The sequence below is a fragment of the Dermacentor variabilis genome, chromosome 3 (genome assembly GCF_050947875.1).
Source record: "Dermacentor variabilis isolate Ectoservices chromosome 3, ASM5094787v1, whole genome shotgun sequence".
In the NCBI taxonomy this organism is placed as follows: Eukaryota; Metazoa; Arthropoda; class Arachnida; order Ixodida; family Ixodidae; genus Dermacentor; species Dermacentor variabilis.
Genome location: NC_134570.1, coordinates 80,957,607 through 80,983,719, shown reverse-complemented (window position 1 = coordinate 80,983,719; position 26,113 = coordinate 80,957,607). Strand labels below are relative to the sequence as shown.

The following is a 26,113-nucleotide window of genomic DNA, read 5'->3' as shown; positions in this document are numbered from 1 at the left end:
AAACGCCTATTATTTGAATATAGATTACCGTAATCGTTTTCTGTAGTTTCTTTCTAAGGAATGCGCTGTGGGAAGTTGAGCATTTAAATCAAGCGTGTGGAGAAATCTGAACACATGCTGAAGTCCAAACTGTGCAGCAGCTTCCAAAAAACCCAAATAAATGTTACTGTTGCCTGCCCACTAAGGCTGAGTATATGCTAATATTCCCTTTCCAGGAGGGCAAGACCATGATGTGGCAGTGAATATAAACAGTTGCCTTCAAACTGCATATGCTAACAGTACTGACCATTACATGAAGCATCCACAACTGGTGTTTCTTGACATGAAAGAGCAGATGAGTGGGAAGGTGTAGGAAGTTCCTCTCCATGTATGGCATATGAACAAAGTTGCATCTCTGGAAGTGCAATTTTCTTGTTGGCCAGCCTTACAACTAAATTAAGTTTATTTCACTTCCCTACTTGATACCAGGAGCACAGAGAAACAGTCATAATGCTGAATGGCTTGAGGAAGTCCGTGCTCCCTGTGACATATAGCAGGGTGCAACATTGATTTGAATACCAGTGGGCATCCTATGCGAGCTGCTGATGTAAGCACAAGACCGCCGCTGTGTAATTGTCTTTGTAAATACTCGCTCGGTAATATAATGTGAAAAGAACTGTGTGTTAAGAGTGGAAGATTCATTGACACAAGAAAGGAAGGGAAATGGCGGCGAATGCAACCCATTGTGCAAGATAGCTTCTGCGCCAAGTAATCAATGTGATTATCCAAGGAAAATGTTTGAGCAATAATCTCCTAAAGACCACAATGACTGTACGAACTATACACATTATTAGTTAATCCTAACTACCACGTATTCTACAACTTTTCTACAGCTACACACAAAAGTAGTGGTAATTTTGCTGTCATTACTACATAGACAATATCTTTAAGAACGGTAGTTCAATCGTTAAACCATCCATCGGAAACTTATGAAAGAGCAGTGCTTCTACGTGATGGGCCTTGGGATTGTGAGCATGCACGTATTGTAATTTGGTGGCGAGAAACTTGTCACAAGTGCACAAAAGATGCATGGAAATATTTGCCAGTTGACAGAGCCTCCTGCTGTGGTGCCTCATCGATGTTAGCAGATGCGACACTCCCCTCTGAAAGCAGAATATACTTCAGGTAAAGTAAACCGGTGGCTCCTGGTTCATGAGCCTCAGCTTCATATATGAGGAACCAAAGAAAGAAGCGACACTTTGCCTGTATGACTGCACACGACAGAGCTAATTTTTATTTCTTTTCAAGCTTGCTGCACCACCTGAACCAGTTTAAGAAGTGCTGAGTCTTCCTTTTGTTTTAGCGGTGCAGCAGGGGCATCCTCTAAGCCACACTATTCATTTCAAAAGGTGCAGGACTGGTTCATGATTTCGCTATAACCATGCTTGCTGACTGCCAACTTGGTGCAGATGTGCAGGTGTCAAGCAGCAGCGCAGTCATTAAAACCTTTATTATGGATGTCTGCTGTGTCTATGCAACACAGAGTGTGTTCACATCTCAGACTGCGGTTCGGGACCTCTCAAAGCAAGATGGTCGGTGCATTCTAGGCAGTCAAAACGAAACGCCAACACCATGTCTGCACCTCGGCATTCATTTTAATCAACACGTCGCGCTTGCACCATTGAAAGTGAGCTGACAAATTTGTGATTCTTCCTGCCCCCACCGTAAACTGGATCACAATGGTGCAGGCAAATTAAATGGACATTTTCTGAGTTAAAAGTAACAGAAGTAGTCTGCTAAGAGCAAGTGCCTGCACAATTTCTTTAAAATGGTATCTTGTTAGCAGTCCCCTAGACGTAACTGCAAATTAGGTTTGTACTTGGGGCATCTCCTGGGAGTGTTTTACAGCAAACATTTTTGGGACCGGATGATTTTTAGAGCAGCATGTCATGCTGCTAAGAGGCATGCTTCACTGCCAGCGAATTCTTTCTTTTACTGCCTCGACTACGGTCCGCAAGTGCTTTTCTCTGCCGCAAGGGACCGTGCCCCGATTACGGGGCGAGTCCAAATTCCTTTTTCTTTCTATTCCTCTCTTTGCTGCATTACGCACTCCCAGTGGCGCTGAGCATTCTGCATTCAATGATTGACCTAGATCACGTGCCGTAATCAATGATTGTGTAGTCAGTGTGCCTTATTAGGCTTTTGTGCATGGGATCTTAACTCAATCGTTGTCACTCCCTCGAGAGGCAGGGCACGTGGGCTTCCACTTGAAATTTCAGATGTTTTCATTCTGCGCAGTTGCCTAGTACTTTGCTTACACGATTACCACCACGTGATCTATGTGCTGTGCTTGTCTGTTTCCAATGGCCAAGAACTGGTGAGAGGCCCTTTAGAGATTAAGTTAGTTAACAAAATTTTCCTCACCTTTTTTAGGCCTACAACATTTTGTGCGGTGCTTGAGCAATTGTTTTTTCTGGTCTAGCTTAACTATTACTGCTGGCAACATCTTTCATTGTACAGATGACTGGAGGGTAGATGCAACTATTTACTTTCCCACAATCCCGTGTATTGAGCCACTAAAGACACTAGAAGGTATTACGGTGCTTGTGCCTGATGTAGCACATGAGCACGGGATCTCTGCCAATCGTCAAGCAAAAACGAAAATGTTAATCCACCATCTGCCCAGCAGTACTACTTTCCTGTACTAAAACGTTATTTTGAAGTTATACCATTGTGTACACTCAGATACAAAGACACAGCAGAGCAGTTTTGTAAACATTTCTTGTTGCCAAGTGATGTAGGCAGGCACTTAAAATTTTCATTCGAGCTGGAGCGAGTTGTTTGAGAGCACTGGGCACCTGCAGAACCAGTCTTGAAGCGGTGTTTACCAGACGATGTGCAGCTGGTAGCACCTGCCATAAATATTAAAAATAATGGCAGTAAAAATGTCACACGAAATAACATCACATGCGATGCCGCTAGCATAAAAACATTTAGCTCACGCCCACGCATTACATAAGTATCATGCATTCTTCGCCAAAAAGATAAGTGTATAATTTCTGTGATCGCCGTCCTTGGAGTTCATATACACCGCACTTAAAACGCCGCAGAAGCATGGTCTTTTACTGTGCACACACCGCAGAAATATAAACCTCGTTGTGCCGCAGGAACATTGCGCACCATATAATCCCAGTCACTGTACGCAGCATTTCCATACTGTAAAATGCTGGCAGAAATTTCACAGGCTGGCAGAAATTTCACTGCCCGAGACCCTGTGAGCTGATGTACAGCTATGAGAAAAAGAAGCAAAACGGCTAACAAATATACACTCATTCCTTTTCGTGGGACGAAAGTGCTGCTTCGAGCAACAAACGACAATAAAGACGAAAAACGAAACGTCTTTTGCAAACCGTCCATTGAAAGCACTCGCCCTACACCAAAAACGCGCTACTCCATGACACATCTGAACTCTATACCTCCCCCCCCACCCCCCGCCCCGCGTCAGCCATACCGTTTGCTTAGCGTAAGCGATGGTTTCTTTCTTTCTACCTTTCTTTTTCTCAGCGATCAATGATGCATCACTGAAAAAAAAATGTCAGATTTTCGGCCACCTGTGAACGATGAGGGCTCCCATAGCTACCCCTTCGGCCACTAAAGGGCGCAGGTAGACTTGTCGCCTCGCCGTCTCTACAATTTGACAAGCACGATCGCTCACAACTCCGAGACGAATAAACTTTGCGGAGCGCTTTCGGGCGACTCGCGTAGCGACCGGACGATGACGGGTCTCCACGTGATCCGAAAGGACCACGCGCCTCGGCCTTGTGCGTGCAAGGCGCCGGCTCATTGCATGGGATTGCCAGCGTCGGCGGCAATACCCTCTGCGCGCTTCCGCTCCGTCGGCAAGCGAGGAGTGAGCAGCTGCTGCCGGCGGCGCTGTTGGTGGCGGCGTTTTGTGCTTGCTTGTAAACCGTGCGCCGTCTCGACTGGGAGCGGAGGGAGCATCTGGCGTTCGCCGGGCGAGTCGCGTGACACGAAGAGGCATTTCGGTGACATTTGCGCTCTTTGAGCTCGCGATAAGGTGCGTGACATAGCTTGCCATACTGTGGCGTCAGTACTTTGCATGGCATAGAGAAGCCCTGCGCTTTCGAAACCTGCGAGTGTCTCGGCTGTGGCACCGTACTACGTGGACAGCGTCGCAGCGAACGCTGTGCGTGTGATGCTGTGGTTTCAGTGCACCTTGCGGGGTTACCGCATTCGAGTGTGAGAAAGTTGCAAAGACGGTGACATTGCAGGTGCGTGACGACGGTCCAGTATAACGTCCCAGCGAGGTATGTGTTTGTTTTCTATTGCGCCACTTTTCTGGGATAAAGCATCAAAGCGTGAACTACACGGCATGTGACTCTAGTTTTCTGACTCGAAATATTCTTAAAAATGATCAGAGCAGGTTGCTCGCTATATACGCAGGTATTCGTAGCTGGGTGGCATCATCAACGTATGGTTTGCCGTCATGTAGCGCTCCACAATATGTATTTTATTCCCGCTTAATTACCTAATTTACTAAGATCAATTATTCAAAAAATCATATTCACTTGTGGGCCAAGTGCGTTTCGTAATGTTATAGAGGGGGTTCAGAAACGACAGATGCATTATTTTTTTGTGTGTGAACATGCTGCGCGGCGATTTTCTTTTTTTCGACGCTTATAGATCTGTGTTTAGATATCGGTTTTGATTTGTGTCGACTTATAAATAGGCATGTTTTTCTGCGAGTAACCCTCACTTTGAAGTAGCGCTCTCCCTGTCTGGTCTACCATGTTGTGTTCTCGTTTTTGCGCTTTAGGTGTAGATTCTCACCAGTTCTTGTAGGTTTAAAGAAAGTCCGCCAGATGTGAAATAACACGCCACGGTTGCTCAGTGGCTATGGTGTTGGGCTGCTGAGCACGAGGTCCCGAGTTCGAATCACGGCCACGGCGGCCGCATTTCGATGGGGGCGCAACGCGAAAACACCCGTCTACTTAGATATAGGTGGACGTTAAAAAACCCCAGGTGCTCAAAATTTCCGGAGTCCCCCACTACGGCGTGCCTCATAATCAGAAAGTGGTTTTGGCACGTAAAGCCCCATAATTTAATATTTAGATATGAAATACAACAACTTAACTGCTCTCATGCGCTATCGTATTGCAGCATTCTCAACAGTTATTCGAGCCTATTGCTTATCAGGGACGCACAGTGAAGCCGATGCCTATAGCCACGGCCACCATATGGAAACATACCTACGTAAACAGCGGACACTCGACATGTTCCTAGGGGTGGGCAGCGCAACCCGGACGAAAGACAAAAGGAAATACACGATACGAGCGCAGACGAACAACTGGTTTGTTTTTTTCAAACAAGTGACAAATATACAGAGAATGTAAACACTTGTGAAGTGACGCTTCCAAGTGGTGAAAGGGCGTCAGCCTATCTTGCCATTCAGAAACCATGTGAGAATATATATATATATATATTCTCACATGGTAGGGACGTTGAAGAACACAGCAGTAATACTGTGAAAGAGAAAACTAAATTTTATTGGGCGAACCTGTGCCCACAAAAACAGGCTATGCTATAGCACAACGATAGCGGCGAACACGGTCGGCGATCGTCGAAAATCTGATCAGCGGGTCAAGCGCGTCGGCTTTTATACATCAGTTGTCGAAGTTTCCAGAGCAATAGTTGGGACCCGTGTTCATTGCACAAAGTTCTACATTATTCGCGTCGCGCAGACATGCAATCAGATTACACAAGGTTCGGTCACAGACAGCGGATGGAACCATCGATAACATTCCATAATCTTCCCATACATGCAGGCGCGTCCTGCGCTGTGCGATAACATTGTTAGGCGGTGAAACGTGTCGCCCGATAAAGACTACACGTTTTGATATATATATATATATATATATATATATATATATATATATATATATATATATATATATATATATATATATATATATATATATAGTGGGGTCTCTCACCCGTGCTCTTGGGGCAAAGGAACGACAACACAGTAGAGCAAACAATCACAAGGGCTGTTGAGAATTGGTAGCGACCGTCGCGCGTTTCTTGCAACCGTGGTTGGGGGCCCGGCGACGCACCAAGAGGGAGCCGGCGAACGGACGAGGGGGCGCCCCGCTGGGCTGATGTCCCGACCGGCGCCTCGACCCGCAACCTCATCCGTGCCCCGTGTTTTCGGCGGACCGCCTGCTGGGCGCGAATGGCCGGCGCTTCCGAGAAGGACGAAGGCGTCGGTGCGGCCAACGGACAACTCGTATTTTGTATTTTCCTTGCTCTTCCCTTTCTAGTCACTGCCATGTCTTTTGTAAAATAAACGTTCAGTCTTGAAGCGAACCCCGACGAGTGAGAATCGTTCCTTCGGGGCTCCTGCGTGCGCGGCCGCTGTACACGCCGCCGCCCGAAAGAGTCTCACGCAGAAGTTTTGTAGTCGCACTCGCGAAGTGACCTCCACAGAGCGTTGGTCGTAGCCTTTAATTATTCTACATTTTCTGGTGCCGAAACCCGGGAGTGCTACATCCGGAATAACTTCGCCTGCATCATGGAGCGACTACAAAGGAAGCAAGCGGCCCTACGACAAGCCATCGACACTACCATCGCAGCGGCCAGCTCCTTACTTCAAGCGACAGAAGCATCAACCAGTGAGCTTGAAGAACATTTGGACATCCTTCTTGAGCAAGCTGAAGAGCTTAAAGCAGTCAACGACGCTATAGAAAAGAAAGTGGACCTACAGGAGCTCGACAGCGTATTAACAGAGTGCGCTGCGTACAGCTTGAGAATTTGCACCTTGAAAACAAGGATAAAAAGGGCACTGAGAGGTGGAGCCGCGAGCGAAAAGAGGTCAAGTACACCATCAGAAACAGGAAATAACTCTGACCACGTCGCACAGTCAGGTTCCGTCCAGCATGCAGTTACGACGACTCTTCAGCTACCGTCGACAACGACAAGACTTCCGAAGCTAGAGATCGCCAAATTCGACGGAAACCTGCGCTCATGGCACAGATTCTGGAATCAGTTCGAGTCTACCATCCACAAGAATCTAGCTTTACATCCAATTGACAAGTTTCAGTACTTGACGAGCTATCTCACCGGCAAAGCAGCAGCCGCTATCGACGGGCTACTACTCAGTGACCGAAATTATGAAATTGCAGTGAAGACATTGGTCGAAAGATTCGGAAAGGACGACATTATCATTGAAGAACACATGTCGAGGTTACTCAACATCCGACCTGTCCATAACATCCTCGACACCGAGAGGCTGCGCACCCTTTATGATGAGATCCAGACGGGGGTTCGGAGCCTCGAGGCATTAGGTGTGGCATCGAACACTTATGGAGTACTTTTATTGACAGTCCTACGGAAGAACATCCCGAATGAGCTTTGCCTCGGTTACTGCAGACAAAAGACAACATCTGCAGTCATGCCAGGAGATGACCTTCAGAATTTCCTCGGTTTCCTCAAGACCGAAGTAGAAAGTCGAGAGAGGGCCGAATGTGGGACACGTCAACAGCTGAGCACCGAAAGGCTGAGTCGCCCGATCCGCAAGGATATTCCTGAAAAGAAGGCGTCCGCGTCGGTTTTAAGTGCCGTCATGGAAGCTGAAACACAGTGCAAATTTTGCGAAGCGAGCAGCCACTTAACCGCCGACTGTGAAGTTGATTTGACTGCGGATCAGAAGAGGACAATTGTGCAGCGGGAAAGACTCTGCTTTAGGTGCGCCAAGGCAGGTCATCGAGCATACGAATGCCGCATCGCAAGATGGCTTAAATCTAAGAGATGTTCCGGCCGGCACGTTGCAGCCCTGTGTAAGCTGAATCGACCACCAGCAACAGGAAAGTCGGAAGAGAAGACTGTACTCACTGAGACAATCGTACAGTCTTCGCTGCAAGTCGAAGGCAGCAAGAAGAGAACCCGTGTCCTTCTGCAGACGGCTCAAGCGTGGGTTCAGGGTGGGGAGAAGCGAGCGATGGTCAGGCTGATGATTGACGGCGGAAGTCAGCGTACCTTTGTCAAGAAAGAGGTTTCACAGAAGATGGAACTGCGTGTGATGGGAGAGGAGACCCTGAAAATAATGACATTTCGAAACGACAAGCCGTCTTCAGGAATGAAGTGCCGCCGAGTGGAGTTATGGCTGTGCAGTCGACACAGCGGAAAAAAGATCCGCGTTGAAGCGCTTGAGATCCCACAAATCTGCTGCGACATCGTACCAGCACCTGAAGCTTCCACCGTCAACTACCTCGAAGAGCAAGGCCTCGAACTCGCCGACAGTACGCAAGATGGAGCAGATATAGGGCTGCTGCTGGGATTCGATTACTACTGGGAGGTCACAACCGGTGGTGTCAGGCGCCTGGACAGCGGTCTTGTAGCCGTGGAGACCATTTTTGGCTGGACTCTGCAGGGGGCAACACACACCACAGAATCAACAGCAACGTACGTGTCCACTGTGGGAGTATTGCGCGTGGCTGTCATCGGCGAGGAAGACCAAGACGACACTGCTGCTCAACTTAAATCGTTTTGGCAACTCGAGCACATTGACATTATCGACGAAGGAGAGGCCGACGTGGAAGACAACCAAGTTTTGCGGGAATTTCGGGAGAACGTCTCCAGGAACAACTGCCGATATCAAGTTTCCCTTCCCTGGAAAGAGAATGCTGGCGATTTGGCCGACAACAAAACCACGGCTTTCAGTAATCTCAGGTCGTTGACGACAAAATCGATGGGCAACAATGACCTTATGCGCGATTATGGCCAGGCGGTTCGGAACTACGTGCTTGCTGGACACGCAGAAGAGGTCATCGGACTGGGTGAGTCCCCAAGAGGGCCCGTTTATTACATGCCTCACCGCGGCGTGGCCCGTCCATGCAGTCAGACCACGAAATTAAAGGTCGTCTTCGATGCGTCATCTAAAGCGCCGGGAAAAGTGTCTCTAAATGACGTCCTGTTCGCCGGACCTAATCTGAACCCAAATCTGTCGGATATTTTAACTCGATTTCGAGTACACAATGTGGCGATCATGTCCGACATCGAGAAGGCATTCTGGCAGATTGAGCTTAAAAAGGATGACCGGGACGCCCTTCGTTTCCTCTGGTATGAAAGTACTCCAAAACAGGGACGAGCGCTCCCTCCAATCAGAGAGTACCGGATGACGAGGGTCCCGTTCGGCGCAACATCCAGTCCGTTCCTTCTCGCCGCGACACTAAAGCACCATCTAGAGTACACAAAGGATACTTTTTCGGAGACAACAAGCGTGCTAAACAACGACGTGTATATGGATGACTTGGTCACAGGTGCCGATACTCTAGAGGACGCTATGCGCATATGCAAAGAGGCGGAACATATTCTTCAGATGGCAGGCATGAATTTGAGAAAATGGAAGTCCAATGACCCAAACCTTGCAGCAGAATGGTCAGAAGAGTCAGGAGACAAACACGGAATTTCAGCACATATCGTAACTAAGATCCTTGGCGTTGAGTGGAGACCGACTACCGATGAATTCACGTTTGAAATGAGTTCCCTGATTGACTTTCTAAAACAGCCTCAGGACACAAAAAGATTCCTTCAACAAGCGACGGCTCGCATATTTGACCCATTTGGATTCCTTGCGCCCATCACTATCACAACTAAGATTACGTTTCAGAGCCTATGGGAACGAGGGGCTCACTGGTATGACCCACTTCCGTCAGACATTCTCGAGACGTGGAACAAGTGGTGTCAACAGCTCCCTGACTTCAGAAATGCTTCCGTTCCTAGAAAATTGGGGCAGGACATAAAGAACGACAGCGCAGAGCCGGAATTACATGTGTTCTGCGACGCGAGTCCAAAGGCATACGGTGCCGTTGCCTATATTAAATCGAGGACGAATCAGGGAATGCACATTGTTTTGCTGATGGCTAAATCAAGAGTGGCCCCACTCAAACGTTTGTCACTACCATCGCTGGAGCTCATGAGTGCTTTGATAGGCGCACGCCTGGCCCGCTACTTGATTGAACGGCTAGGCATACCAAGCTGCTGAGACGACCGGTCCAAGCCCTCTACCCGCTTGAACTAGGGGAGGAATGAGCCGACGCTCATTGCGGGGGAGGTTGTTGAGAATTGGTAGCGACCGTCGCGCGTTTCTTGCAACCGTGGTTGGGGGCCCGGCGACGCACCAAGAGGGAGCCGGCGAACGGACGAGGGGGCGCCCCGCTGGGCTGGTGTCCCGACCGGCGCCTCGACCCGCAACCTGATCCGTGCGCCGTGTTTTCGGCGGACCGCCTGCTGGGCGCGAATGGCCGGCGCTTCCGAGAAGGACGAAGGCGTCGGTGCGGCCAACGGACAACTCGTATTTTGTATTTTCTTTTCTCTTCCCTTTCTAGTCACTGCGATGTCTTTTGTAGAATAAACGTTCAGTCTTGAAGCGAACCCCGACGAGTGAGAATCGTTCCTTCGAGGCTCCTGCGTGCGCGGCCGCTGTATACGCCGCCGCCTGAAAGAGTCTCACGCAGAAGTTTTGTAGTCGCACTCGCGAAGTGACCTCCACAGAGCGTTGGTCGTAGCCTTTAATTATTCTGCAAGGGCATTTATTGCAGCTTGCATAGATCAATGCCTGCTAGCCGAGTTGCTACCCACAAGATATGCCGATGGGCGCGCGACAAATCTAGAAGTTCGACTCACCGCGACCGGATAACGAGCGAATATGTTCGCCCCATGCTGGATCCCAACGCCTGGTCGTTCGCGCGTACGATCACGGCCACGCGAGACGGATTCGCAGAAGCATGGATCGGCGCACGCGTGGGGCGTCCGCCGCGTTTTCCGACCCGCCGCCCAAGAGGAAGAGTCTTTCTTTCCCGCGCCTAAATAACCCCGCCGCGGCGCAACACTCGCGCCATCTCTCGCACTGCGCCTCAACCACTCCGACTGCCGCGGGCGCCAGGCCACGCGGCGAAGCCGCACTGCGGGAGCTATGCGGTAAAAACAAGATATCAGGGGACGCGTGAGAGTCGCGCATCCCCACAATTTAAGGAAATTATTCGCCGTATGGCTGCCGTGTACGCTGAACATTGTATTTAATTGGCCACTGTGAAGCACGTTTCAAAAAGGACGTGAAAGTTACAAAGACGATCGAAGACCGGGCGAAAGCCATTGTGAAATTACCCCCAACACGAGTGCAAAAGTTGATGAGCTGATGACACAAGAACGGAGGATAAACATCGATGAACTGGCAGAGCGTGTGAACATTAATCGCGATTCGTTTCACACCATAATTCATGAATATCTCGGTCATCGGCTCTTGTGTGCGCAATGGATGCCCAAGATTTTGAACCACCGCCAGAAGAAGGTTCTGCGCTGCCTTGACTTATCTGATCCGGTATCACAATGAGGGTGACGACTTCTTGTCTGCAATTGTGATCGGGGACAAACCATGGTGCCACTACTACAAGCCTGAAACACGACGGCAAAGCTTACTGTGGAAACATTCGACTTCACCGCCCCCAAAGAAAGCAAAGGCCGTCATTTCCGCCGGAAAGGTGTTGTTTACTATTTTTTTTATCGTCAGGGGCCATTATTGATATAATTTTTCAAAGCCGGAGAGACTATCAATCGTTCCCGATATTATGAAATGCCGGATCGGCTGCGTGTCGCAATCAAGAACAAACGACGTGGAAAATTGACGAATGGGGTCATCTTGTTCCTCGACCTCGCTATGGTGTTGGGCTGCTGAGCACGAGATCGCGGAATCGAATCCCGGCCACGGCGGCCTCATTTCGATGGGGGCGAAATGCGAAAACAACCGTGTACTCAGATTTAGGTGCGCGTTAAAGAACCCCAGGTGCTCGAAATTTCCGGAGTCCTCCACTACGGCGTGCCTCATAATCAGAAAGTGGTTTTGACATGTAAAACCCCATAATTTAATTTTCAATTTTTCCACAATGCCCATCCCCACGTCGCTGATGTGGTTAGTACAAAAGTGGCAAAGTTCAAGTGGGAAACACTGAAACATCCGCCATACAGCTAAGACCTGTTGCCTTGCGACTTCCACATTTTGGGGCAAATGAAAAAAAACAGCTTAAGGGACACACAGATTCATGTCGGACGATGACGTAAAAGAGTTAGTTGCGGATTTGTTGAAGCAGCAACCTAAGGAATTTTATGAGACGGGAATTATCCGACTAGTTAGTCAGTGGGATAAATGTCTAAATGCTCATGTTGACTACCTTTAAATTATATACTCCGTTTGTTATATATCCGCATTGGCTCACTTTCATTTGACTCGCCCTCGTATATTTTGCAGAACGGCTTCATATACGTGCTCTCCCCATGGGGACTATAATTTCGGTGCAATTACCCACGATACACAACCGCTGACAGCTGCTCCTGCGTAATGCATTGGAATAAATGACAGCGTCATTGAGATTTTTCACTGGCCGTTGCATATGTACAAATATGTAAACAAGGTTGTTGAATGACAAAATTTCATTAACATATTTGTCCTCAACTTGTTCATTTCATGGCCTTTACGTTTTGCATATCAGTGGCATGCACTGCTTTGCTGGTTTCGAACTGATATAGTTCTAAGGATCGTGTGATATTTTCTTTACTTACTAAATAGGCAAAAACATGGAAGCTTGATATCAGTTATTTTCAGCTCAACTTCTGGCACATACGAGTATAACTCTTTATTAAAAAATACATGTATTACTTGTTTTGACAGCGCGTAGCGTTGAAGAATTTGTTTGCAGTATCTTTGTCAATGGCAATGCAGTTATTATTCATGTATTTGATCTCACGAAAAATTGTTTAAGAGGGAGCTTTAGCTCGGGCCCAACTCCGATGCGGCCTATTCAAATAAATGTAAAACGCAGAAACGCTTTTCTGAGATAACCCCTGGATCACTTTTAATGGAATTTGTTGAATTTGAGAAAGTTCACTTCTAGTATCTGTTGGAAGCGGAAGTTCTATTTAGGGCCTGAATTTTGTTTAAAATATATTGAAAAATTTGAAAGTGCGAAAAAAAATAGAAGCACGACGTTTACAAAGTAAAAGCTCTTCATCAAAAACAGATATCGCGGTTCTTCAAACGGCAACGATTATAAGAGTCAAAGCGGACAAACCTGGTATGTCAGTATGTATCTTACGTGAATTAGTTGCGTGGTGCACAAGGGTTCTGCAAAAGCCGTATTTCGATAATGCTAAATTGTTTGAGATTCATTTGTAACATATCAATTTTGTCCGCTGTAGATGTACTGTCAGATGCGATTCACAGAATTGTGACATTATTTTTCATTGTTGAGTTACAGAGTTTTAAACGTGATAGTTTCGTTTTCTAAAATTTGAGATTTGTGCCAATTTGTAATAAAAAATTGGCAACCTAAATGAAACATTCGAAACCAGAAGGCAGTAGGATTTAGGTTTTTCTTTTAAATGCAACAAACGTCATCAAATTTCGTGCAGTGGTTGCCGAGAAACACTAATTCACCGTCTACATGTATTTAGATAGGGGCGTCCGACATAAAGCTTCCTGTTAAGCAGCAGGCCAAGCTGCAACGTAAGCCGCCCCCCCCTCCCCCCCCCCAACGAAATTTCTGGCTACGCCACTTGTTGGATGGCAAATATACACTCCAAACGGTGCAACTCTTTTTAGAGTGCAGTACTTGGCATTGCGACTTGTCATGTCTTGCAAGAAGTGTAGCCCCGATTGTGTAATTTCGTGTACTATCAAATGGGCAGCAGGCTTTCGCCTTGTTGTGTTACAAGATTCTAACACCTTCCGAACCTTTTTTTTTGTTCTTTTTTTCATCTGCCGTCCCTTGTTGCTGCGCAATGTATTTCCGGTTGTGGTTTTACATGGTCTGCACTTCTCAGGAACCCCTAAATCATTTGCATTTATGGCCGGTTGAGGGCTGCAAGCGGTGCGTGTGACGCGGAAGTGCCTGCAGTGTCGCCTGATTTCTGCTGGCTGGGAGAGTGTCGCTCTTCCGAAAAGCCCAAAAGGGCTTGCACACTTTTGTTCCGATATTGAGCCGCTTTTGCGCTTGCTCCTTGCAGACGCGATCGTCTGGTCGTGATATGCACCTCGCTTGCACGCTTAAAATACCCGAAACTCGCTAGGTGTCGACCCTTCACAGCATGGCTGCCTGTTATAACACGGCCACCTCTACCTTTAGTGCGTACATAGCGTCTTCAGTGTTGGAATTGGGAGAACAATAAAAGTGCGAGAAACAACCAGAACAGCTTGGAAACGAAGCCAGTCACAATAAAAGGCACCTCGTAATGCACGACAGGCTTAGTCTGCTGCGCACGTCCAACGCTCGCAAAAACTTTTAATAAATGAAGAAGAAAAATATCCCAGGTTTAACACCCCGAAATTGTACAGTGGGTTATTAGGGACGTCTTGAAGTTGATTGTTTTAGATTGTATCTGACCAAGTGGGAGTCTTTAACGTTCACCTAAAGCGCGGTGTACGAGCGTTTTTGCATTCCGTTCCCGTTGAATGCGACCTGTGCGGCGGGGAATCGAGCCTGCAACCTTGGGCTCGGTCATAGCCGCTCGTGCCGCCGCGACGAGTGAAAATGAATGAAAACAAAGTTCTTATCACAGTTGGTAATTACTGAACTACCATATTTTTTTTACACCATAATCGTTAACTGAAACCAGGTGCATTTGGAAGGAGTAAATGCATTTATAAAGCGTGTTATTTCTTTCTCTTTAACGCAGTACGGCACTCCGGCTGTGCTTATAAGTTGAACTACAGAACTAGCTGGAAGTTATCTCCCAAAAATTTATCAGGACTAGCGCATTTCTGCATTTTGCAAGTGTATCTTTTTTATGTTTCAGTTGCACCTCATGATGGGGAACAGCACCTCTGAAGAAGTGGAAACACCTCCTGCCCCAGCTATACCAACGTATTCAAGTGAGCAGTCCAATGCACGTGCGAACAACGAGCGCAGTACAGATGTGGTCCAGTTTTTCTTATTTCTTGCAGACCTAGGCATCTCGGTGTCAATGTGGGAGCTCTGTAAAATTTTTCATTCATTCGTCACAGTTTCCTGCTGTTGTTCGCCTTGGAAATGTCTTAATCCGTATAGAACAATGTCTCTAGTGCGCATTCGCACGGTCGTGAGCCACTTCGTATAGACAATGATGATGACAAGATGTATTTATTGAGGGATTGCTCGAAGGCCTATAATGGGGAATAGGAAGAGGAAGGGGGAGGCTATTCAGAGCCGTCCTAGGAGCTGCGCGTCCTTGTCGAAAGCCAAGAGCGAGTCCAGAATGACCCTGGCGGAATCCATCGAGCCAGTTGCCGGTCTAATCCACGCCTCGCAGCACGACACTCGCACCGCCCTCAGGTGGTGGTCCCGCTGCTGAGCGTGTCGCTGGCACTCCCACAACAGATGGGCTGCGGATGGCCGCGTGGCCATGTCACGGGCACCTGTGTGGCGCCTGGGGAGCTTCTTGTTCCGTGGAGGCTGTGTTAGGGCCGGGTTCCTGCGATGGAATGGAGTTGAGAGACGGAGATGGAGGCTGTCTTTCCCGCCGCGGCCGGTACTGCCGCCACCGCTCCAGCACATCCGGTTTGAGGACGAAGCCGGAACGGAGCCTATGTAGCAGCACCTGCCCCGACCTGGAAAGACCCGCGGGAAGTGGGTCTGGGTCTGAGGGCACACTCGCACGCAGTTCCCTCTTGCGTCTCTTCGCGGCTGCTATACGAGCTCTGTCTGGGTCATACGGGGCTCCATTTGGCGTGCTGCTTGTGCTGGTTGTGAGGGTTTCTGAAGGATCCCGGGAGACGACGCGGTTAGAAAGAAGGGCACGCGCCGCTTCTTGGGCTCTCTCATTTCCCTCGATGCCCTGGTGACCAGGGATCCAATGAAGTGTTGCGGTGACCCCGTGGGCCTCCGCACGCCTGAAGGCCTGCTTGAGTAGGAGTACTTCCGGTGATGCTGTGTGGCGCGACTTGCAGGCATGCAGCGCATACTGGGAGTCGGTGAATATGTCGATATGTTTTGCTTGCGTAGTGCTTGAAATTCTTATCTAATGCTCAGACTATTGCACGGAGTTCAACCTCCGTTGGGTCGTCGGCATCAGCAGTTGTAAATGTAGAATGTGTCAGAAGAACACACTACGTGGTAGGCGACTGCTCCCTCGCTGGTGCGTGGGTCGAAAGCTGTGTCAGTATACACTAGTTCATGGCTTGGCGGTGCGTCTGCCAATTTCTGCGCGTGACAGCGCAGCGAATGCTGCCCGGCGGTGCGCATGTTGGGCGCCCATGTTTCGGGGGTTGGCGTAGTGTCGACGACAGGAATGTCATCCCACGGTGCTATGTCGGATGGCAGTTGTGGCAAAGTTGATATATCCTTTCCCATGTAGGCCAGTAGAGTCCTGCCTTGTCTGGTGTGTTTCAGGCGTTCCTCGTGTCCTGCCTTCGATGCTTCGATGGTGGCACGGAGAGTAGGCAACTGCGCATAGCGATGTAGCTCCTGGACACATGTGTGTTTCGGTAGCCCTGTGATAACACGGAGAGTTGATCTGTGGAATACCTCTAGCTGTTCAGTGCCGAGCAAGCAGGTCATAACAGCGTGCTCCGTATATTGCTCGGGATGTCAGCAAAGCACTAACAAGCTTACGGCATACGTCGGTACCAGCACCGCCTATGCGGAAACATATTCGTTTTATGAGGTGTATAGTGTTGTGCCATGTCCGACGAAGGTCTGCGAGCCACGCATGCGCTGTGGCTGTGCGGTCAATAGGTATCCCGAGAAGGCGCGCTGATTTTTCGGCTCCCTGCAGCGTTTCGCCTCCGAGAGTGAGCGTGAGAGTTGCTTCGTCGTGCGTTGAACCTCGGATCACCACACAGGTTGTCTTCTCTGGAGATGGCTGCATGCCATATTGTGGCAAGTAGTGGTAATAACGTCAAGCGCCGCCTGCAGGGTCTCCTGCTGGTCGTCAATTGGTCGTGATGATGTCCATAACGTGATGTCATCTGCGTAAATTGTAAAGCCCGGTTCCGAAATAGCCTGCAGTCGCTCAGCCAGGCCTATCATAGTCAATTAAAGAGGAGAGGTGACAGTATGGAGCCTTGTGGGACTCCCACTAGGCTTGGGTAAACCTTTCCGACTTCTCCGTGTATACCCGTATGGAAAAAGTGCGATCTTGAAGGAAGGAACGCACAAAGTTGAGGGGGCGGCCTGGGATTCCGTGCCTCTTAGCTGCCTCAATGATTGCCTCCTGTGTCACAGTGTAAGAAGCTTTACGGAGATCCACCGCCACGAGAATGCTCGGGTGGCGGTTTGCGCGACCGACGGTCTTACACCAGTACACCTTCCCTCACAAGTAGGAGGCTGTCATGAAGGCCAAGATTTGGTCTAAACCCTGTCTGTGCTGCATGAAAGCGACCCTCTGTTTCTAGAAAGTGAGCTATGCCTGACACGGCCATGCGCTCCGCCAGCTTACACGTAGTAAGTGTGAGAGATACAGGGCGCATGCTCGACAGTACATCTGGTTGTTTGTGTTTGGTTTCGGTATAGGTGTGACTATCGAATGCTTCCATCCTGCTGGGATTTCACCGTTGACCCACACTTCGTTAATCTCCTCGAGAAGTTGCTTTTTTGCGTACTCTTCCAGCTTCTTAAGAGCCGCCCACGTCACGCCGTCATAGCCTGGCGCGCTGCGCGCGTTGATAGAAGAAAGTGCCTGTTCGAGCTCGAAGAATGAGAATGGTGCCTGGAGGCTCTCATCGGACTCAGGCGGCGTTTTCCGGTAAATGTCGACGAACGGGGGCGTCGACGGTTGGGGAAAAAACGTGTTCGCGGCATAATCTTGGAGTTGGCTGACTGACTGGCTAGTTTTGAGCAAGACGTTTGAAATAGCGCTGCGTATTTTACGCTAACCTGTCATAGCCTTGAACGTGTGCCACACCTTATGGAGGCCAGTTCTTTCGTTGAATGATGAGCAGTGCTTGCTACAACGTTCCCGATACAGGCGCTTCGCGTATCTTCTAGCGATGGCAGTGCGACGTCGAAGGCACACACGGTCGCGATGTCGTCGGCCATTGGCTGCGTACGTCAACTGTGCTCGCTTGTGCGCATCCCAAAGGTTTAGCATATGTATGTCGGGCGCTGCAGCATCAGCTCTTACCTCAGTCTCAGTAGTGGCCTCGCGCAGGGCGCGTGACGCCCGCTCTCGTACGGATGCATTCTTCGGTTCCTCCGCAAATGCTCTTCTGTAGGCATCCCATCTGATCGTGCGCACAGTGCACCCGGCCGCACGCTTTCGTCCCACGTTCAAAGTAATTCACAGTGGATTGTGGTCGCTGCCCCAGGCGTCCGGATCGGATCGCCAGTCTGTCACGTAGGCTGGTGTGGATAATATCAGGTCCGGGGTCGTGTTACGTTGTCCACTATGAAAGGCGGCGCGGGTGGGGTAGTCGGTGTCATTTGCGAGCACTAAGTGTGCTGACTCCATGGCATCTGCGAGTGCCGTTCCACGGGGTGTGTGATAGTCATGCCCCCACTGCGGATGCTTGGTGTTGAAATCGCCACCTATCAGGAAGTCGTCGTTAGGGTAAAGTCTCCGCAAAGCGCCAATCCGTGTGAATGAACCGCGTGTGCGGGAGCTAACTTCAGGGCGTATGTATACCGATACCAGCACTGCATTACGCTTCGCAATCTTGCAACGGACAGCCACCGCTTCCTGCACGGCAGTCGAGTACTGAGAAGTGTCAATCTGCGTTTGCGGAATGTCTGTGCGGACAAAGACAGCCGCTTGTCCCCGTATTGCAAATTCGTTGGCTGCACTGGCTATACCATTGTGCGGCGGGTTTCGGTGTCGTTTCCTGTTTCTATGCTCTGTTGACGGTTGGCAATAATCATTGAACTGTCGTAGTGTCCGATCTGTGCCATTATTCTCTTGAAGTAAAAGCGCAAGGGGGCGTCCGACACAGTTAAACAAGAGGTTCAGTTCTGTCGCACAGGTGCCGAGCCCCTGGCAGTTCCACTGCAGCACGTGTGGAGTGGGACTGTCGAGGGCTGTACGCGAAGCCAGGTGGCTATTGACGCGAGGCGAAGAGCTGTCGGAGCAAGCCATATTGTCGTTGGAAGTGCTTCGTCCTGCGCTTGGAGGAGAGGATGCAAATAGCGGCACCCTGCAGCGGCGCTGCTGTGCCGGCGTGAGAGTGCCGCATGCGGGGTAAAATTTCAACCAGCGGGTGTACGTCTCTCCGATCTCTCGTTCACGCCGCCTCGGTTGCCTGCTGCACTGCGCGTGTTTGCGGAGGTTTCGTACCGCGTGTGTGTGTGTCTGTGTGTGGACGTTTCGTTCGAAGGACATGTGCACGATGTGCACGCTTCGATCTGCCTTTAAGAAGATCTGTGCGGTTGACAACTATTTTCGGGGCGGCAATGTGGCGAGAGGGAGCATCTGGTTAGCCACGTATGTGACGTGGCGCAGTTAATCGGCAACGACATCGTATGTGTCGCAGGAAAAATCGTCGGCGCAAACGACGCGTGTTGACTAAAATCATTTTTGCAGTTTCCCACGAAATTCCTGCTACAAGTTCGTGTTGTCTCTGTTGGAGACCACGAAAAAATTACGAAGTTAAAAAATTACGAAACTTTTCATGATGAAAAGTTTCGTGATGAAAAGCATCATGAAAAGTTTCGTAATTTTTTAACTGGTCAAGACACGGAAGTTGAAAGGATTAGTGATTTCTGCTTCAGCAATGCCTGCGCGACCAAGACGTGGGCACGTATCTTCCAGTAACTTGATCGATCGGTGCAGTGGTGATGCAGGAACGAACTCCGGTCATGTTCGGTGCATCGTGCACATATTCGATTTCTCGGTACGCGTGAACTCCGACAACTGCTAGCGCATGCAGCAGAAGTTGTTTCCATTCTTGGGCAGCGCAGACACAAACGAAACACGAGAAAGAAGACAGCGCAAGCGCTGGTTCAACAACTGAAAGTTTTCATTTGGGGAAATAGATTATATGCCTGTAATCATGAAATCTATGTGGATTACATGTAAAAATCCTCATATACTCAAGAGCGATCACTGAATGAGATCGCTTCGTTTGACAGTTGTTTACTTACTTCGTTCGGCGCACCACAGTAATCCATGTCTGTCGTCTGATTTTTTCGTACCATTTTCTTGGGAATCGGTATAATTTTACAGGTACCATCAACCCTTTCGTGTTTACATTGCTGTTGTGGCAGTTAACAACACAATAGTAATTTCTAGTCTTCCGAAGAGGCGCCATCGTAAACAAGAAACGTTTGGCGAGCAGCGCGAGCTAAGCGCAACCTTGAAGGTTAGCGACGGAAACGTACACCTGTGGGAAGTGAAATCTTCTGCAAGGGGAGAAGCGAGCGCTGGGCGTCTAGGATGAAACTTGTCATGCGGACATGTATAGCCCAATTCCGTGTGACGCGGACTTGAGCACTCGATTATCTGGATCAGGAGGATTTGTCCCGTCAGAAATGAAACGTGTGACCTAAATGTGTCTAAAGAATGCGAAATGAAACTATACCTGGGTTACGCAGATTAAGCTATTGCAACTTGAAACGACCACTATTATCACGAGAGACGGCTGAGTAATCCATAAGAGATACAAAGAGGAAAAATGGATGGCGACGGCTGCCATGAAGCTCAACCCACGAGTTAGTTTGCAAATACGTCACACATATTTAAACCGTTTACTCGGGTCTAGTTATTCGTCTATTGGCAAAGGACGGGTATATTGAATTCTCTAGAAACCAAAGACACATTTTAGCAAGCTTTGAGAGTGTTTATTCTACCAAACATGAGAAATTACATTGAAAGCGGTGACGAGCTCACACTGATCTGTCTGTATTGAGGTTTCTTCTGTGTCCTCCCTCACCCCTAACGGGCTCTAAAGAAAAGGACAAGAAGTTTGGTGTTAATTATAACTGGTAACACTTGAACACTGTCATTAGTTGTGTTTACAAGTATTGTGAGGTCAAGGCTTGAGGCTCCGCCGTCGCACGTCGCAGTAACAGAAATTCACGGGTCTGCCGGACCTCCTAGTTCACCTGCCTCGTAGCGATGTATCCCGCGAACTGTTTAATTTTCATCGAAGTACACCTTTAATATAATCGACCTAATTGATTAGAGTTGTTCGATCAGTCGTTTTCGAGAGTTTGACAGGAGTGGCGCGAAAATTTTGCTATCGTACTGGACTGGTGCGCACGAGCAGTGACTGTGCGGCTGTGGTAGAGCCATTGCCGCCTGTTTTTCTGAGTGCCGATTGATGCCGAGCCGAGTGCCTCCCCTCTCTTGTCCCACACCGCACACACCACAATGCCGCCCGAAGCCGGAGGCGTGAAATGCCTTTGCAATTCAAGGCATAATATAGCAACCCAGTCGTTGATCGGCCTGCGCCACTCCGCTAGAGGCATGGCACAGCATTCGCGCCGATATGACGCATGTATTTGGCATGCTGAATTCCATCTTGAACGTCTGTCAGCGGGATCACGTCCGGGCAACCACTTGTAGGCTTATGCCTCAGAAGCGAAGGAGAAAGGCAGCTGACTCGAATCGACACCGCGAAAGAAACGCGAGCCGTGGCTTCGCGTGCCACGACCCCGCTCCGTCTTTATTTTCTTTTTATGAGGACGCGCGCTATCCGGGTTCTATAGGCGTTACAATGTCGATTCCAATAGTGTCCATGTATATGCTTCGGCAGGGGGCATATGCAGGTACACCACATTCTAGCTGAGGTCCCTGAATAAAACTAAAGAGTAGCGACATTGCTCCTCGCCCGGCCTCTCCTTATCCTGGCCTTCTCGCAGCGCGCTCCTTCTCTCATAGCTCGCCCTCGCAGTTTTGTCGTTCGCTCGGAAGCTGCCCATGGAGTTGCACGAGGCGCGACATTAAAGAATGTTGTTGGGTCTTTGCGCATGAATTTTTACCGTATTTAAGACTTGATTATTGTGTGCTGTGCTAGGAGCAATAATGGAACGCTATGAAAGTAGCAGAAGCAGAAGTTTTTTGGGCTTTTTCGGGGCGTAACTGCGCGCTTCTTTTGTGACTTCGGGTTCGCTGCCTGCGTCCGGTTAGAAGAAAGCTTTTGAGGCTAGTTTAGTGGACAGATTACTTTTAGTGTCTAGTACTTGCAGTAAATCAGAATTCCTTGTCTCGCCAATAATGTAAACGTAATGTACACGATGTTTATATACATGCCAGAGATTTGAGTGTTATGTCGTCCACGGCCATGCATTGTACTCGTAGGCAAAAACACTGTCGCGGCTTGTACAGATCAAGGCGCTTCGCGAGTTATTTCTATTGCATTGATCTGATTCTTTATTTGGCTTTCTAAGGACACTTGCTTGGCATGAAAGGGCTGCGACGAAGGTTCAGCCGGTACACGGCAAAGGCGGTGCGCTTGCATGTGTGCAGCACTATGTAGCTGCCGATTCAACAACTCGGATGCGTTTGCACTGCCCGAAGTACGTACGTGTCTACTTGCGTGTACCCAATCGACTGCCATGCGTCCAGCATGTGCAGCTTCATAATTTAGTCATCTTAGTACCATGATGACCGAACGCAAGGCGTGTGACAGATTCGCCTGAATAATGCGAGCGTCATGTAGAAACCTGCGCGATCAACGCGGAGCATCTCAGCTATTCTCGTCGTTTAGTCATCACGCTGGCATCTGTTTATGCAGCGAAGCTGGTCCGACGCTTTTATGAAAAACTGGTGCCGTTCGCTCTCATGCGCAAACATCACAGTAGTATCTGTACTTCACTTGTGAAAGAAGCGTGTGCAAGCACGAAAGTTACACATAGAAATGGTTTCCATCAATGAGTACTTTCCCCGTTTGTGCAGTTCCCAAGTCAATATGAGCCAACGAACTCGTGCACCGCTTTATCCTGCCGTGACTCACAATAGCCGAAATCATTCGCACTGGTAGTGAACAGCCTGTTGTCGCAAAATATATTTGCAGCGCCTAACAAAAACATGGACTGACAAAGTGACGCACTCTCAGTACTACAACAATTACATGTGTTACGTTTCTAGCACGATACATGACAGAACATGGCCTGTGCGCTCCATAGCTTCGTACACCTGTTCACGATAATGCGATCAGGAAAACAAATGTGAACGAGCACAGAGAATATCACCCGTGCATAAGCTTACCCATGCCTGAGCTCCGTACCCCTTAACAAAGAAAAAAGCTTCGTTCGTACATGTTTACACCTCGAACACTCTTAGAATTAATTTCTAACATAAAACGAAACAAAAACTCAGTTTTTCAATAACGCGGTTAGCCACGACACTTAAGAGGACGCTTTAGCTCGGGTTCTCCTATCTAAGTACATCTAAAAGGAGAATGCGTTTTTCTAGGGAACAACTGCACCAAATTGGACCACGTTTGTTGCATTTAAAACAAAAACTTATAATCTAGAGACTGTTGGTTTCCAATTTTGAATTGACGTCGTCAATATTTTTATAAGAATTGGTAAAAATCGCAAATTTTCAGGAAACGAAACTATCAAGCTTACAACTCTGTAACTCAGCAATCAAAAATGATATCACAAGTATGAAAATTGCATATATCTAATAATACTTCTAAAGCAGGCAGAATTGATATGTTGCACATCAATCTAAAAAAAATTTGTAATATGGAAATACGGCTTTTGCATAACCATTGTACACAACGTAACGAATTCACGTAACATACAAATTCACATATCCAATTCGTCCGCTTTGAATGATCTAATGGATGCCGCATACAGAGCGGCGATTCCTGTTCTTGACGCAGAGCTATCAATTTTTAAACTTTGTGCGTCTATTTTTTCGAACTTTCGAATTTTTTAAAATTTGTTTTACAAAATTCAAACCATAAATCGAAATTTCATTTCTAACGGTCACTAGAATTTACCTTTCCTTTAACGTCTTTATTTCTGCGTTTAATAGGCGAAGCCTTGTGGCAGAAAAGGGGTGCTGTATGGGTGAGGGGTACCGGCGCTCTCTTCTTCCGCGAAGTGGAGTTGTCCCAAGGTCGGCTCTGCAAAGAGTCGGCCAGGCCCTTGCTTGTCCCTGAAAAAGTCCAAAAAAGCACGCCAAAGCTGGACTGAGTCCTTGGTCCCGTTGTGCGATGGCGGGTTGAGCCACTCCGGCAGGGTGCCAGGTCGGTTCCCGCCCAGGGAGTGTAGTGCCCTTTCTCGGACCGTGTCAGAGGCAGAGCAGCTCCACAGAAGATTTTCGGCCGTACCTCTGGCCGGTCATGCCGGACACTTAGGGCTCGGGTATGAGTGCGGGTTGATGAGGTGTAGCCTTGCTGGTGACAGAAGCTGGCCGGTCTGCACCTTTATCTCTCAAATCCAACAAATTTTATTAACAGCAGTCCAGAGGTTGTATCAGAAAAAAAAAACTTTCTGCGTTTTACGTGTATTTGAATAGGCCGCGTCGGAGTTGGGCCCCAGCTAACGCTTCCTCTTAACTCTTGCATGAGTGCAGCACTCTACTTTTTTTGCTATATATTATTGATACTGTAAATGTCGTTAACGCCCCAGTTCAGATTCGTCTATTTGCTGATGATCGTGTTTTGTTTAGGGAAGTTACCTGCATTACTGACCAATGTGACCTTAACTCTAACTTAGACAATGTGTAGAAATGGTTTGAGCAATGGAGAATGCTTCTTAATTAATGCCACTAAGTGTGTCTATCTCCCCATACCGCGCAAAAAAGCCCCTTAGACAACACTTACAACTTAGCTGCAGCACGTTTACTGAAAGTAACCTGCTATAAATATTTAGGCTTAACATTAACGAGTGTCTTATCATAGTACATGCACATAAATGCCATCTGCTCTGCATGTTTTCCGGAAACTATGCCTTCTGTGCCACAAACTCAAGACTGCTCCGCCTAGTGTTAAACCTTTCCTTAATTAGGCCAAAACTTGAGTATGCTTCCATAGTTTGGGACCCTCACGCAAAAATTAACATTAAGAACCTAGAAAGAATTCAAAGAAAAGCAGTACGATTTATTTACAGTAAATTTAAGGCTACTGACTCCCCCACAGCATTGCTAACCGATAACGGCATTAAACTATTACAAATTCGAAGAAAGAAAAGTCGACTAGAGTTTCTTTCAAACTTAATTAATCATCGGATAGCCTTAGACACCGCAAAATACGTATCCTCCTTGATAAGTAGACCCACTCGACACCACTACCCTCATTCTCTAACACCTATTTTCGCAAGGACTGACGCTTTTCGGTGCTCTTTTTTTCCACAAACGATAGATGACTGGAATAAACTAACTGAAGCATACCCCCAGCGTCCGTGAGCTGTATATCATTTGTGTAAATAATCTTGTTATTTCGTGTATTAATTGTAGTTGTATTGTAATCAAGTTAAAATTTTTCTTAATCGTCTACCTTACGACCAAAGAATCTTTGTGACAAACGTGTTCCACACTTGTTTCATCTTGTTCTTCTGTGTATATCATCTTTGTATTTTGCTCACCCTGCTTGGACTTCTTGTCCGCAGTATTGTATAAATAAATAAATAAATAAATAAATAAATAAATAAATAAAACATACGAAATTCATTGCGAAAGCGTCGCCGCGGAAACTCGATGGCCAACTGTCATGGCGGTGAGTGCGCCGAGACGCGGAAAAGAAGAAAAAAAGAATAAAGAAAAGGGAGCGAAAAATACCACGTGATGGCGCTGAGCCAATTGGTAGACGCAGACCTTCTCTCCTCCCCCTTAGCATGCTCCCCGCAGGAGCGGCGGCGGCAAGATAAAAGCATGTCGCCGCCTTTCAGTTTTATTCAGGGACCTTAGATTCCAGCAAATCTATCGCTTCGCAGCCTCCATTCTCGCATGCTGGTTGTGTGGCCATTTAAAGCAAGTGTCGGTTGCAGCTAAACAATCCAGCGAATTGACATTCAATCGCTCTGTAGAAAAGAGCATCTGGTTTAAAGCCCAAAACCTGTAATTTTCTTTTCCCCTGTGCATTTTGGAAATCCTTGCATAATTCAGTTGCACTTCACCTTTCATAACGTGTTCTTGGTCGAGTTGGTTCGTAATTAAGAAAAACAGAAGCGCGAAAAAAACAAGGACGAGACAAGTACGC

General features: G+C 48.1%; 1 protein-coding gene across 11 annotated transcripts in view; it reads left to right on the top strand.

Moving 5' to 3' along the window:
* The window catches only part of LOC142575940 (E3 ubiquitin-protein ligase MIB2-like), a 291,148-nt gene that overhangs the window by 122,017 nt on the left and 143,018 nt on the right, over positions 1–26,113 (top strand). For 3 of the 11 annotated variants that reach the window (XM_075685765.1, XM_075685766.1, XM_075685768.1), the window contains one exon: positions 14,845–14,920. The exons of 4 other annotated variants lie outside the window; for them this stretch is intronic. In XM_075685765.1, the coding sequence (XP_075541880.1) occupies positions 14,854–14,920 (67 nt within the window). In that variant the 5' untranslated portion in view covers positions 14,845–14,853. Of the gene's footprint in view, positions 1–3,883; positions 4,308–14,844; positions 14,921–26,113 lie in introns of those variants that run through there. 4 more of the 11 variants (XM_075685767.1, XM_075685764.1, XM_075685772.1 and 1 more) reach the window with 4 other exon arrangements.